At 41.8% G+C, this 12,824-nt stretch overlaps 1 protein-coding gene across 2 annotated transcripts in view; it reads left to right on the forward strand.

Moving 5' to 3' along the window:
• mmp17a (matrix metallopeptidase 17a) overlaps positions 1–11,283 on the forward strand; it is a 34,461-nt gene extending 23,178 nt beyond the window's left edge. For both annotated transcript variants that reach the window (XM_049738032.2, XM_049738033.2), the window contains 7 exons: positions 1,331–1,617; positions 5,275–5,451; positions 5,638–5,740; positions 6,673–6,755; positions 7,258–7,410; positions 7,522–7,779; positions 9,389–11,283. In XM_049738032.2, the coding sequence (XP_049593989.1) occupies positions 1,331–1,617; positions 5,275–5,451; positions 5,638–5,740; positions 6,673–6,755; positions 7,258–7,410; positions 7,522–7,779; positions 9,389–9,714 (1,387 nt within the window). In that variant the 3' untranslated portion in view covers positions 9,715–11,283. The remainder of the gene's footprint in view (positions 1–1,330; positions 1,618–5,274; positions 5,452–5,637; positions 5,741–6,672; positions 6,756–7,257; positions 7,411–7,521; positions 7,780–9,388) is intronic.
• The last annotated feature ends 1,541 nt before the right edge of the window (positions 11,284–12,824 follow it).

The raw sequence follows: 12,824 nt of genomic DNA on the forward strand, positions 1-12,824 counted from the left end.
CCGTGTCAGGTCCATCAAGTCAATCCAATTTCTGCAAGCTACCGCAGGGAAATAACACCTGGCTCATTTGCTATGCGTCTCTAGTCGCGTAATGTAAACACAAGCATTTCCCAGGGACTCGCCACATCATCCCAAATGCAGGACAGCGGTACTCTGACCTTGGCCGACTTAACCGCCATGGCCCCCTCGTGCGCTCGGCACGCACAATTTGGATACACATATCTTTTTATTTACACTCGGAACGCAATCACCCGCTCTCGTTCGTCCAAATTAGCTTTAATAAGCAGGTGAATTGTCTGCCGAGGATAAGCAATTTGCAGCGACCTTGGAAAAGTGCGGAGCACCAGTCAAGGGTGATTCTGGCTCACGGTGTGAATAAATACACGGTGTGGGCACATCTGTGTATGGAAATCACAATGAGAAAAGTTGTGAACATTTCAGCGGGGAATCTGATCATATTTGGAGGTGGTTTGACTATGCATGCCAATGAGGCGCAGCTCATTTTTCAAGCCGCCCTCGTGATGATTAGTTGGAGTCACTAATACTTTCACTTGTTGACACATTTGGTAATTGAGCGTATAAATTAGTCCTACGCATCATTGGGTGTGTTAAACACTGACGAGTTTGGAAAGATGTGAATTGATGTGGATGACGAAAAAGGGCGACGCTTTGAAAGCTTATTGGTTGTTTTTCGTCAGACGCGGTGGTTTTAAAAAAATAATAATTTAGAGACACAAAATGGCGCCTGATTTTTTTTTTTCCACCGATTATTTATTCTACTATTTTCTGTCTATATTTAGCCTTGACAAAAATTACCCCCCTAGCCTGAGTGTTGCCGTGGAAACCGACACATTTATGGCCAAAGAATGGTTTCACTCTGTCGGGATGCAAAATGAGTCATTAAGAGACACCTTTCCCCAACCAGCGACATTTGCCACCCTTGTTAAAGTTCCAGTCAGTTGTAACAAGGGTTGTGGTGGCTTGTAAAGGCCCAAAGTGGCTAAAATAATGCCTGAGCAATAATACAAAACAAAACTAGACATACGCCATAAAGTACTGTAAAGTATCCTTCAAGAAGCAATTTAAAAGAATTGTGAGTTCTTAATCCCGTCTGGCAGGTGTTTAGAAGTGTGACTTTGACAAAATAAATGGTCTGGTCACCTTCACGAGTGATCTGAGATGAGGGACCGCCTGCTCAAACTCCTACGGGACGGACGAAAGGTCTGACGTGAAGCTCGGGTGAAGTTGCAATTAACACCGGTGGAGGTCAAAAGGATAAGAATCAGTTTGATCCAGATATCATTCTCCCTGTCCCCTTCTCTTGTCTCAGAGTGAGGACGTTCCCCAAGGACTCGGCCTTACTCGGCCGGGACACCGTCCGAGCGCTCATGCATTACGCCCTGAAGGTCTGGAGTGACATCGCACCGCTTAACTTCCACGAGGTGGCAGGAAGCGACGCCGATATTCAGATCGACTTCACCAAGGCAGATCACAACGACGGTTACCCTTTCGACGGGCCCGGAGGCACGGTGGCCCACGCTTTTTTTCCTGGAGAGAGATTTACAGCCGGGGATACGCACTTTGACGATGATGAGGCGTGGACCTTCAGATCACCAGGTAGGGGGCGCCATTTTTTATAATCTGAAAAGTAGCAGCACCACAATTTTTTTTGTATAAAAAAATTATGAGGCCCATTTTGTAATGTTCCACGGATCCATAGCAACTTCTAGCCAAAACTAGAACAAGCGTTATTAAAGATTCAAGAATTCCCTTTCGGCCCTTTCATGTCCCAGTCTCTTTAGTTCATATTTATTTATCATTATAATGTGAATTTAAAATTTAAATAGGTTATGACTAAAATGGTGATTTTTTTTTTCACCCTTAGGCTTTTTAAGGAGGTGTCAAATATTTCCTCCTAGTTCCTCCAAACAATCGTTTAATCGTAATCCAGCAATGGTTTTTTTTTCGATGTTTGTCATATTTTCATAAAAAAAATGTCTCTATTGAGTCTCATATCTGTCAAAATTACAATGATGCTTTTTTTCTCGTATTCCGCCGAGTTTCTGTTCGCCCTCAGATATTTTGTGAAAATAGAGCTACAAAGATAGATGACACATTACACAATTTTATATTTTGCTTCAAGCCCCCTGTGGAGAGCTGAAGATGCAGCATATGCCAGCAAGTAGTAAAAGCATTAGCGACCCCCTTTTTTTTTCCTCTTTCTCCTTTTTTTCTTGCCAGTCTGCTAATATATTCCGATTAAATATTTACGAATTTAAAATGGTACAAAAAGTAAACGGACGGATGGATGATAAATCCCAAAGTGTAATTTTCACAAGGTTGTTTTCTTCACCTACATTTGATGGCTCAAGATAACTTTCAAAGTCCCTTTGGTGACCTCATTAAAATCACTCAGTCATCACAAAAATGTCGCCAAATCAAACCTCATTATAAGTCGCCAAACATTTGCAGTTCAATGCTAAGTCTCTTAAAATACGTCCTTCATTTTATACCATTTTTTTATTGGCCTGTATGATTTCAGCAAGTCCTACACACTGCTCTTGTTTGATCATCAAATCTGACTCGGACTTTTTCCCAGTAAAGGCGACTAATCTGCAATTTCAAACATTATTCCCCCCCCAAAAGAGATAAAAGTAGTCCGTGAAAGTGCTTGTCTGTCCTTGCGAACCCTCTCAAAGTTTCTGACTGGCTGTGACAAAGATTTCACAATCAAGACACTATCTGGTCACACTTTTCAATCATTTCGCAGCTCTCAATTTATTTTTTTGTATAACATTTGAGAGGATATTAGTTACACTGTTTATCTGTGGAGGGTGAAGAGTTTTGTCAATTAAAAATTCTCCCTCGTGCGTTTTAGCGAATGCAATGAAATTACATTCGGTCAATAAATGTGCTTTAAAATATAAAAAAAATCAGTATATGCTGATTAAAATAATAAACCAGTCATTATTTGTTTTTCCAACCGTATTCATGAGCTGCGTTATTGACCATGTGACAAATTTCAAGCCTTTATCGATCTCATTATGTTCCGTATATTCCCTAGCTAGTAGCTAGCTTATCTGTTTACCTTTATGTGTTTGCGGAAGGGCAAAATTATTATTCCCAAACACCAAATGATACTGATAAGCACACATGGAGCAAGTTGAAACTGCTTAGTTGTGAGGATTATTCCCCAAAGTGTTAAATCAAGACAGTTGTTACAAATCACCGATCCTTTCTTTCCCGTTTATCCACCGATGCTGTTGGGGCTGAGAGATTTAAATGACATAGCATCTTTCTTGCAAGCTAAGCATGTCTTTGTCAAACCAGGCCCTTGATACGTCTCGTGGATTTTGTTTACTTGTGCTAAAAGTGTTTTAGAGCCACCGGATTGTACAATGAAGCCGGACGATATAATAAAAAATACCAAGAGAATTATTCCCGGCAGCCATTTTGTTATGAAGGAAGTAGCAAGCCAACCGGGGCTAAATTCCATTTATTTTTTCAATCACAAAAAAAAAATAGTCTGAGTTAATGGATTCTATTATATTAAGTGACAGAGCTCCGTTTGAAGCTGCCAACTCACGTTACTGTGAAATGACTAAGTTCATAACACTTTCGTCTTCTATAATTTTGTTTGCCAGGAGCTGCGCTGTGTTCAGCTTTTGTGTTTTGTTTCATCTCGACAGTTGTTTGCAGTCTTTTGAGTTATTATGAGTTTGAAGCTGATGGAAGCGCCGCTGTGTTCCGATCTTGGTTGTTTGCTTTTCATTTTCTTGAATCAACACCATGCTGATGAATCACTTAGGTGTTTTTTTCTCGGATTCATTTTTATCTGCTACCTCAAATAGAATAAAAGTAATTCAAACTGTGCGCAGTGAAATCTTGAAATGTTGCTTCCATGGGGCTAGTTGACCCTTTGTTTGGATTTTGCAACATAATTTCCCATAGGAAAGGATTATCATTTCCAGGGTAAATTGTAAACTGGCCATTTTTCTTGTCACTTTTTAACCAAAGATGAGCATTTGACAAAATGTTCTTGATCAACAATGGCATCAAATCATTATTTTTAGATTTAATGGGATGGCTAAGTTTGTTTTCACAGAAGATAAAATAAAAATATATGCCTGTGAGTTCTTATTTGTTGCCCCACCATTTGTGTTCAAATATGCTTAATGTTTTCAACACCGTGACCCCGATGCTATTCATTAGCCCATGGATGGGGGTTCCCATAACTCGTTAGCATTCAGCTAACCAAAGTGTCCAACTTCTAGGACATTAGCGGTTCAAATCCTGGAGTCAGCTACTGGAGTCAGTAGCAAAAAAAAAAAAAATGTTGGAATGCCTCAATGATCCAAGAATCAAATCCCATCAAAGAGGTTAGCCATCGGCTAGTTGGTCTCCTTATTTCCATCCAGCCAGCGCAAGCTACACCACAATCACATTAAACGAGCCATCTGTGCTGCAGGCTATGTTTTATAGTATTCCGTACTAAACCCAAAGTTTACGCCTTGTGTTTATTGTGCATTGCTATAATTACTTTTCTCAATAACGTATCGGGCTTTCAAAAGCTTCATTAGCTTACTGCGATTATAATATGCTGTGTGATTCAGTGCCATTGTTTGGCTCTTGACTGTAACTTTTGTTCCATGTAGCCCTCGTTGCTATTGTATTTCACTTCATCTGTACATTTCTTTTTTTTTTTTAACCTCGGGAGGAATGGGAGCACGATGACACGATTTCTACTTTGTGAAGTATTCTCTTCTCATGTCCTCCTGCTTCTGTTTACTCTTGTGGATGAGACTTGGCTTCTCGAATTTGGCATCTTTGGATGCCCTGGTGTTGTCTCAGGCATCGGTTCGGATTACATATTTGTTTTTGGATACTGGCAGCATAACAACATCCACAGAATGAACACGCTCACCTCTCTGCATATCTGAACCTGTAGGCTGAAGTATTGTGTTTAGTGCCATTTTGGAACATTATAGGATGCATGCAGCCATTTTTTTTTTTTTTTATGTCTCTCTCCGCACTTTGCCTTTGATTGACAGCCCGAGGGCTAGGGCGGTATTACCATAGTTATCTCACTCCACCACATGGCCGACAGCACTCACAGCGACCGAAGACGCCTCCCCATGCCTCTCAACCAATAGTCTTCATTTGTAAAAGGCCATATTCGTCACACCTGTAAAGCAGAAAATGGTCCTTACTAAATTAACTGGATCATCATATACATATATATTACTGCAATCCTTTTGTTTGTGTGTTCTTCAGATTCTCACGGGATGGACCTGTTCGCAGTGGCCGTCCACGAATTCGGGCATGCCATCGGACTTGTCCACACCTCAGCCATGGAGTCCATCATGAGACCGTACTACCAGGGTCCGGTTGGAGACCCTCTGAAGTACGATTTACCTTATGAGGACAAAGTCCGCGTCTGGCAGCTCTACGGTACGACTATTTGTGAGAACAAATCAGTTAGCTTTCCATTTGATAGTCATTTTATTCACAGAATGACGCTAAATTAGCTTCACGTGAAATTTCTATAAACGCTATTTTCGCTTTCTCCAGGTGTCGCAACGTGTTGTCCGATTAGTCTCGGTGAGTGCTAGAATCAATGTCTTATGTTCTTTTCAGGTGTCAGAGATTCGGTTTCTCACACCACTCAACCCGGCAACCCCTCCCAGACAGCAGAACCTCCGGTCTTGCTCGACCTCCCGGAAAACAGATCGTCGGTTTTGTAAGTCGGAGCCGCCTCGCCTTTAATGCAACTTTTCTCCTTGTAGGTGTCAGAGACATGACCTTGAAATCCAAACAGGAAGTGACGGCTTAAAATAAATTCGCAAGCGACGGCACAAATCACAAATTGTTTATTTGATCTTGTCTGAAATATTGTAAGCAGTGAAATGCGGCGATTGATGTATAAAAGGAACAAAATAATGACTGGAAGTGAGTCAGTGTCTGACCGTACTTTTGCAGATATAGTCAGTAAATAACAAGGCCAATGACCGCTGTTGGTATTCTTTTGAAAAGCGACAAGCGAGATGAATAGCAGCCTTTTCAGCACGCCATGCGTCACTACCACAATTGCGTTTTGATATGGTAATTATTTGTTAAATCCTGTTCGAGTTATAAGCCTCGATCCTCATGTGTATAACAGCACAACTCCATTTTAATTAAAATCAAAAGAATGTGGAGGCCCCTAGGAATCAATCAGAGAAGAAAATCTCGTTTCCTCTCGATAATTAGCTTTTTTCCCCCCTGAGGTAGGGAACTTGTCTCTTTCATTACCAAGGTCTCAATCTTTGACCACTAGACGGCAGTATTGTGACAAAAGCAGCCGTGAAAGGACTTATGTGTTTGTTTATATTAGGAGAGCTGGCTCCCTCTCACAGTGGCAGCCCTGTGGGGCTAACGAATTCATCATTGGCAGGCCAAACACGTCACTACTTGAAATCACTTATTATCCCAGTGGATAAATGCACTTGGAGGGGAGGGGGGGGGGGGGTGAGCTTGTCAGTGTGAGAGCAGCTCAGCCGGCGTTTAGCCTTTCTAATTGAACCAGACATCCATATTTTTTTTTTATTTTGAATCAAATTGCGGCTTCTATTTATTATCCCCCCCACTCTCTCTTTTCTCTTCCTTCCTTCATTTTTTTTTTTTGTCACACAGGCTGGTACGAGATTTCCCAGACAGATGCGCCGGCCACTTTGATGCCGTTGCCCAAATCCGAGGGGAGGCCTTCTTTTTCAAAGGTACTTAAACCTCAAAGGAGCGTGTGTGTACAAGACAAGCAGACCGATGGGCCCGACGGATCACGGAGAAAGAGCCCAAAAGAAAAAAAAGAGGTGAAAGGAGATAAATTGAAAGGAAGAGACACGGTTGTGGGCGCAGAGTGGGCGATTGGGCAATCAATAGGAAGCCAAGTGATGTGTTGCTCCCAGCACGCGTTGAATTTAATGCTCTGAACAAAATACTCCAACAGGCACAAGGCTGGCTTTAGACGTATTATCTCTTTAATGCCCAATGTGCTTTTGCTTGCTCATTAGCTGCTGTGACTAAAAAAAAAAAAGGTTTAATAAGATCATACTGCATTTATTAAAAACATGAGCTATTGAAAGGAAAGGCTTTTGTTCATCAAAAAATATTGTAGGTAAAGCTAATTAAAAAAAAGAATATGGGTAAAATAAGGATAGCAAGTTTAAAAAAATATCCAATTTGAAGTTCCAAGCTAATACTGACTTCATTCTACGGCAGGAAAATACTTTTGGCGTCTAACACGAGAGAAGAACCTGGTGTCTCTGCGGCCGGCTCAGATCCATCGTTTCTGGAGAGGCCTTCCGCCAAGCGTCGACAGCGTGGACGCCGTTTACGAGAGGCCCGGCGATCACAAAATCATCTTCTTTAAAGGTGCGGCGCTCAAAGGTTGAGGGGATCACCAGCCAATCACAGGGCGGCTCTTATAATGACAATTTAGAAACTTAAATTAGACATTTTTTAATCTGTATCCATCTTGTCTAGGTCTCAAGTACTGGGTATTTAAAGACAATATTGTGGAGGAGGGCTACCCGCGTCCAATCAGCGACTTCGGTCTACCTTCGGAAGGCGTTGACGCCGCCTTTGTGTGGCTCCATAACGAGAAGACCTACTTCTTCAAGGACAGCCGCTACTGGCGCTACGACGACCATCTGAGACGGATGGATCTGGGTTACCCCAAAGATAGCACGCTGTGGAAAGGGCTGCCCCCGAATCTGGATGACGCCATGAGGTGGTCCGACGGTGAGGGTCAATTATTCTTGTAGTGGCGAATACAAAGTTCACAGACGTCTTGAAGTTAGTTGTAGCATTTAGCCAGTCGACAACCTTTGCGTTCTGTTTACGGGATTGATTCCTCTGATGAGATTAACCTTTAATAAGGCATTTGTGGCTCTTCAGACCTGGCACGAGAAGAAGTAATTAGCAGGAGGTGCTCTCGGGCTCTTTTGATTATTTTGGACTAGCTTGCCAGTGAAGTAAAGTTCAACTCGGGTGTTCGTCGGAGCACGCTGTGTCGAAATATTTGCCAGTTTGCTGATGTTTTTGAAAATGAGAGCGAGCCAGACGAAAATTAAAAAGGATTAGACACCTGCAGGATAAGCGACGATTGTTGGAAAATGGCGGCTTAGTGTGATTTAGCATGATTGTGTATGTATTTATGAATTGTATAATATGTTGTCTGTCTTCTTGTCATTTCTGGTTCATTGATGAGGGACACCAGATGGAAATGAGCTCACCCTGCATATATTTTCCTAATTAAGGTCATTTGCACCTCGTCCCTGCCAAATAACCTGGAAAAAAAAATCTATTTAGAACACTGCATGTTCAATTAGATTTGATCATGGTTGCCATTTGACCCAGAATAAAATGAATTCACTTTTAATTATTTCCTATGATAAATTTTGCTATGATAATCTGACCTTTGACACGCCTGGATTTCCGCAATCACTGCTATTATGAAAGAAAGCACAAAAGAAACATTATTTATATTTTACATTGACAAAAAATCACAGCCACGCCTTTTGAGAACGATTGATTCCGCCCTGCTCGATAGATGAACACAAATAAATTATTTGGAGTAAATAGATCATTTTCAGAGCAATTGAGTTTAACTGGATCATTTCCAACACTGGTTGGGAATCACCGACTCAGAGTGTATCAACGTAAGCATACATTCATTTATACTTGGCGAAGGGAATTTGAAGCCAATGGAGTTGTTAATCTGCCTTCAGGTTGATTCATGAGCGCGGGGTAAAGCGATAACTAAAGCAGTGAGGAGCTACTAATATGGAGGTAGCGGGAGCATCGTCATGACAGCGTGCGCATTAATTACAAAACGCTTGTGCCTCCACTTACTCCTTGAATTACTTCCACGATCAGGCTTGTAATGCAAAACGCTTGAAATGAATGGAAAGGCCATTAATTTGTGTGCACCTTCTGGTGTGGCATCCTTCTGGCCACCAGGCGGCACCACGATGACTCTTACAACTGCTCAGTAAGCCGTAGTCATTATTTTCAGAGAGGATAAAGAATATATGCCTGTGAAGTTCTGTTATAGTTTGCCCGAGTTGCAATTAAAGGTTTTAATAATGCGACATTGATGCTATTTGATAGCCCACCATTGTTAGCATTAAGCTAGCTGCATTGTTTGTTAGCATTAAGCTAGCTGATCGGTTTTCTACATTACAGCATTTCAATGGTGTTTATTTTGGAGATGGAACTTTGTTTAAAAACATTGAGAACCGCTTCGTTCCAGCCATTTATTATTTACTTGCACCTTTTCTGCATCATATGCCCGAAGGCTGTTTCTGAGAAATTTCACTAAATCCGGCGTTGCTTCTCCCGGGTGCAGGTTCGTCGTACTTTTTCAAAGGGAAGGAGTACTGGCGGGTGCCGAACAGCGACATGGAGGTGGAGGCCGACTACCCGCGCCTCATCGCCAAGGACTGGCTGCTGTGCACCGACATGCAGTCGGACTCGCCGGGCGCCGAAGCCAAGAGCACCGAGAGCCGGGTCAACGCGCACCCTCACCCGGACCACGCCGAGAACGGCTACGAGGTGTGCTCCTGCACCTCGGACGGCGCCTCGCCTTCGGGGGCCCTTCCCTCCCCGTCCCCCTTGTGGCTCCTGATGCCCCTCTGGACGCTCACGCTAGCCCTCCAACCTCTACCACTATGATGCCAAAACACAGGAAGTACTTAAGACTCACTGGTGGACATCCAGTTTACATTCAACACGGGACATTGTCTTTATGAGTACTAAAGGCTGTACTTTTTATTCTTGTTTCACTCTTATTTATTTCTCAAGCCATGAGAGAAACATTTCTCTAAAAGCCTTGCAGTATACATTGTGCATACTGTACAGTTAGCATACAGGTGGACTTCAAAACGTTCTTAAAGGTAGTTGATGCTTTAAAAAGAAGATGACAGCTGTGTAAAGATGTGAAGTTACATGAAATATAGCAAGGAGGGACATTTAGAATGTAGACACACAAAGTAAAGGAACAGTTTGACCTTTTTCAAAAGACAATTACTAAATCCAATTAATGAAAGACTGTGGGGCGGAAGACAGGAAATTATATTTGACTTTTGGCTTTGAAGTGCCCCACCAGTTTCGTTTAAGATCACTAATTAAGGTATTATTCCCCTCTAGGTACAACCGATTTCTACAAAGCCTCCCAAATTTCAAATGTTATTCAAATGTTCCTAATAGATTAACAGTGGAACATAATACATCCACTTATGTTCAAAAATAGACCGCTTGTGCCTATCACAGATTTCTATTAATTATAAAAAGTGTTAACGATGATCTATTCAAATTAAATGTTGATCGTAGTATCAATACTAATGCGCATAATTCATTTATATAGTCATAGGTTGTATTTTTTAAGTAGTTACAAGGAAATGAAAAGGCTCCTGACATAAAAGGAAATCAAAAGTTCTCAGTTGCCCATATAAGGTCATGATAAACTCTAGATGCCCATATAAGGACGTAATAATTTTTAATTTTCCCCATAAGTACATTTAACAGCCTCCACGTGCCTATATAAGGATATGAAAGTCTTTTCCGGCCTCCGGTTGACCATATATGGACATTCTTAGCTAATTAATGAATTTCAGGAATGTTTTGCCACATCCCCAAATGTTCCCAATGTATTTCCAGACCACATTGTGATGATGGCGACATTTTGGGTTTTGGCAGAAGACATTTAGTTTCATCCCATGTGACAGGAGAAGCTTCCAGAAAGCGTTAACCTGTGGCATTCAAGAATATTCTTGCTGACGGAGCTGAGAGACACCCTGACATGTATGTGACAGCTGAAAACGAACCTCGGTATTTATGTTGCGGTGAGATTGTTAGCTTTACAGGTGTCACCGGGTGGACGAACGAGCGACTTCTTTCTCCATTTTGTCTTCGTTCCTCTTGCTTGTTAGCGCGCAGAACTTTTTGTTCATGGATCGTTTTCAGTCACAGACAAAAACAAACCAGAAGCTTGGTTGTATTTTTTTTTTTCTTGTGGTAATGGATGCTTCCGGTTTGTAAAGCTTTCGTCCCTTCATCGCTGAACTCTTTTTGAGACAACAAGCTTGGATTTTTTTTTCCTCCTCATCTAACAATGGGCTGCAATTTAAAAGCTAGAAACAAGTATATTTGAAGCGTTCCTTAGTGGAGTGTATATTTCAAAATGTGTTTTATAATGTAAGGTATTTTTGTAAGAAAATAAATCTCACACTGTTTGGAGGATTATTGCTGAGACGTTTTGTTTCAGATTGCGAGGAATTTTTTGGAGAGGAAAACAAAAAAGCCAGAATTCATTCAGCAGCCTGGTGGATCTGCGAGTGGGCTGTCTGCGCTACTGTGGGTGTGGAACTGATTTGAAATACATACGTCTTCTTTGATTTGAATGATCAGGTATATATTTCGTGTCCATATACAGTAATTATCACCATTTATTCTCAGCGTTACCCTCAGTTAGAGGCTCCTTCCCAGCTGCAAAGGAGCTATCGAGTTTCTTTCCGCGACTTCTCACTTTAATTATCCGGCATTGACCTTATTGGCGAGGACGCTAGGCTCGAGGACGGCAATACGAAAAGGCGGGTAGAACTATTATGCTGATCAAGACCTGAAAGTTCATTTCGGCACTGAGACAGTTTCGCAAGAAGCGGTGACCTTCACGGTAGCGGGGAGGAAGTCGCGCTGCCTCTTTGTGAGAGGAGAATCCTGGATACCATTCAGCGTCAACAATCAAATTCATCAAGAAGGATGAAAGAGCAAAGAGATGTTAGCAATGTGAAGAGTTGATGAACTGCACTCCAAGTTAATTATTTTTCTGAATAATTATAATACATGCAAGAGATGATGTAATGGAGAGGTGTTGACAACCCTGCCAGATTTTAATCATTAAAAATAAAATCATCAAACATATCAAATGACACTTGAATTTTAAAAAATCACTCACGGACGCTGTTGGCCCCTCTTTCAATTGAATTCAGAAATAGAAAAGCAAAAATGAGAGTTTTTTTTTTTTTTAGATAGCTTTCTATGAAGGAGTTTGAAGGTGGATTAGATTAAAAAAAAGATCATGTCATTGAATGAGTATACTGTAGTTTCCCCGCTAGGCTTCAATCTGAAAAGGCCAGTGGCATTACGATGATAGCGTCTCCGACTGTGAGCACCCGAGGCCCTTTTGCACCACCTGCCACGAGCAGATATTCGAATCGGAGCAGCAAACACAATCAATCATTGTGAGAGAAGCGCAAAACGACTAAAATATTTAAAACGGCTGAAAACTCCGCCAGAGTAAATGTCTGCGATACCGAGAGACGGTGCACTCTGAGCCAAGCACGCCAACCTTCTGACATTGTGAAACACAATCCGCCATTTCTCCATGCATCACTGAGCGTGCCGCGATGGGAATGTCAGCAACTTCTATACGTCCGTGGGTGTTGCTAGCTGACTGGTTACTATCTGATGTCCTGTCAGCTGAGGTAACAGAGCTTGTTGATGTCAGGTTAGGTTAACTGATATAAGTGGTCCTCCCGTGCCCTGCGTGCTGTTTCCGAAGCAATTCGACATCCCCAAGGACATTCCCGCTCGCTACCTTGACGCCGTGTACTTATCTCCAAGTACTTCCGAAGAGAATGTTGTCACGGCTTCCATTCGTCGTTGGGGAAACATGATAAATGGTATTGTGTCACAACCATTCAAGATGATTACTTTTGTTCTGCTTCATGAAGGTTTTTTAGAACACTCTTATTCACTTCATCGGCCTCCGCTGGCAAAGAATT

The sequence above is a fragment of the Syngnathus scovelli genome, chromosome 13 (genome assembly GCF_024217435.2).
Source record: "Syngnathus scovelli strain Florida chromosome 13, RoL_Ssco_1.2, whole genome shotgun sequence".
NCBI classification, from domain to species: domain Eukaryota; kingdom Metazoa; phylum Chordata; class Actinopteri; order Syngnathiformes; family Syngnathidae; genus Syngnathus; species Syngnathus scovelli.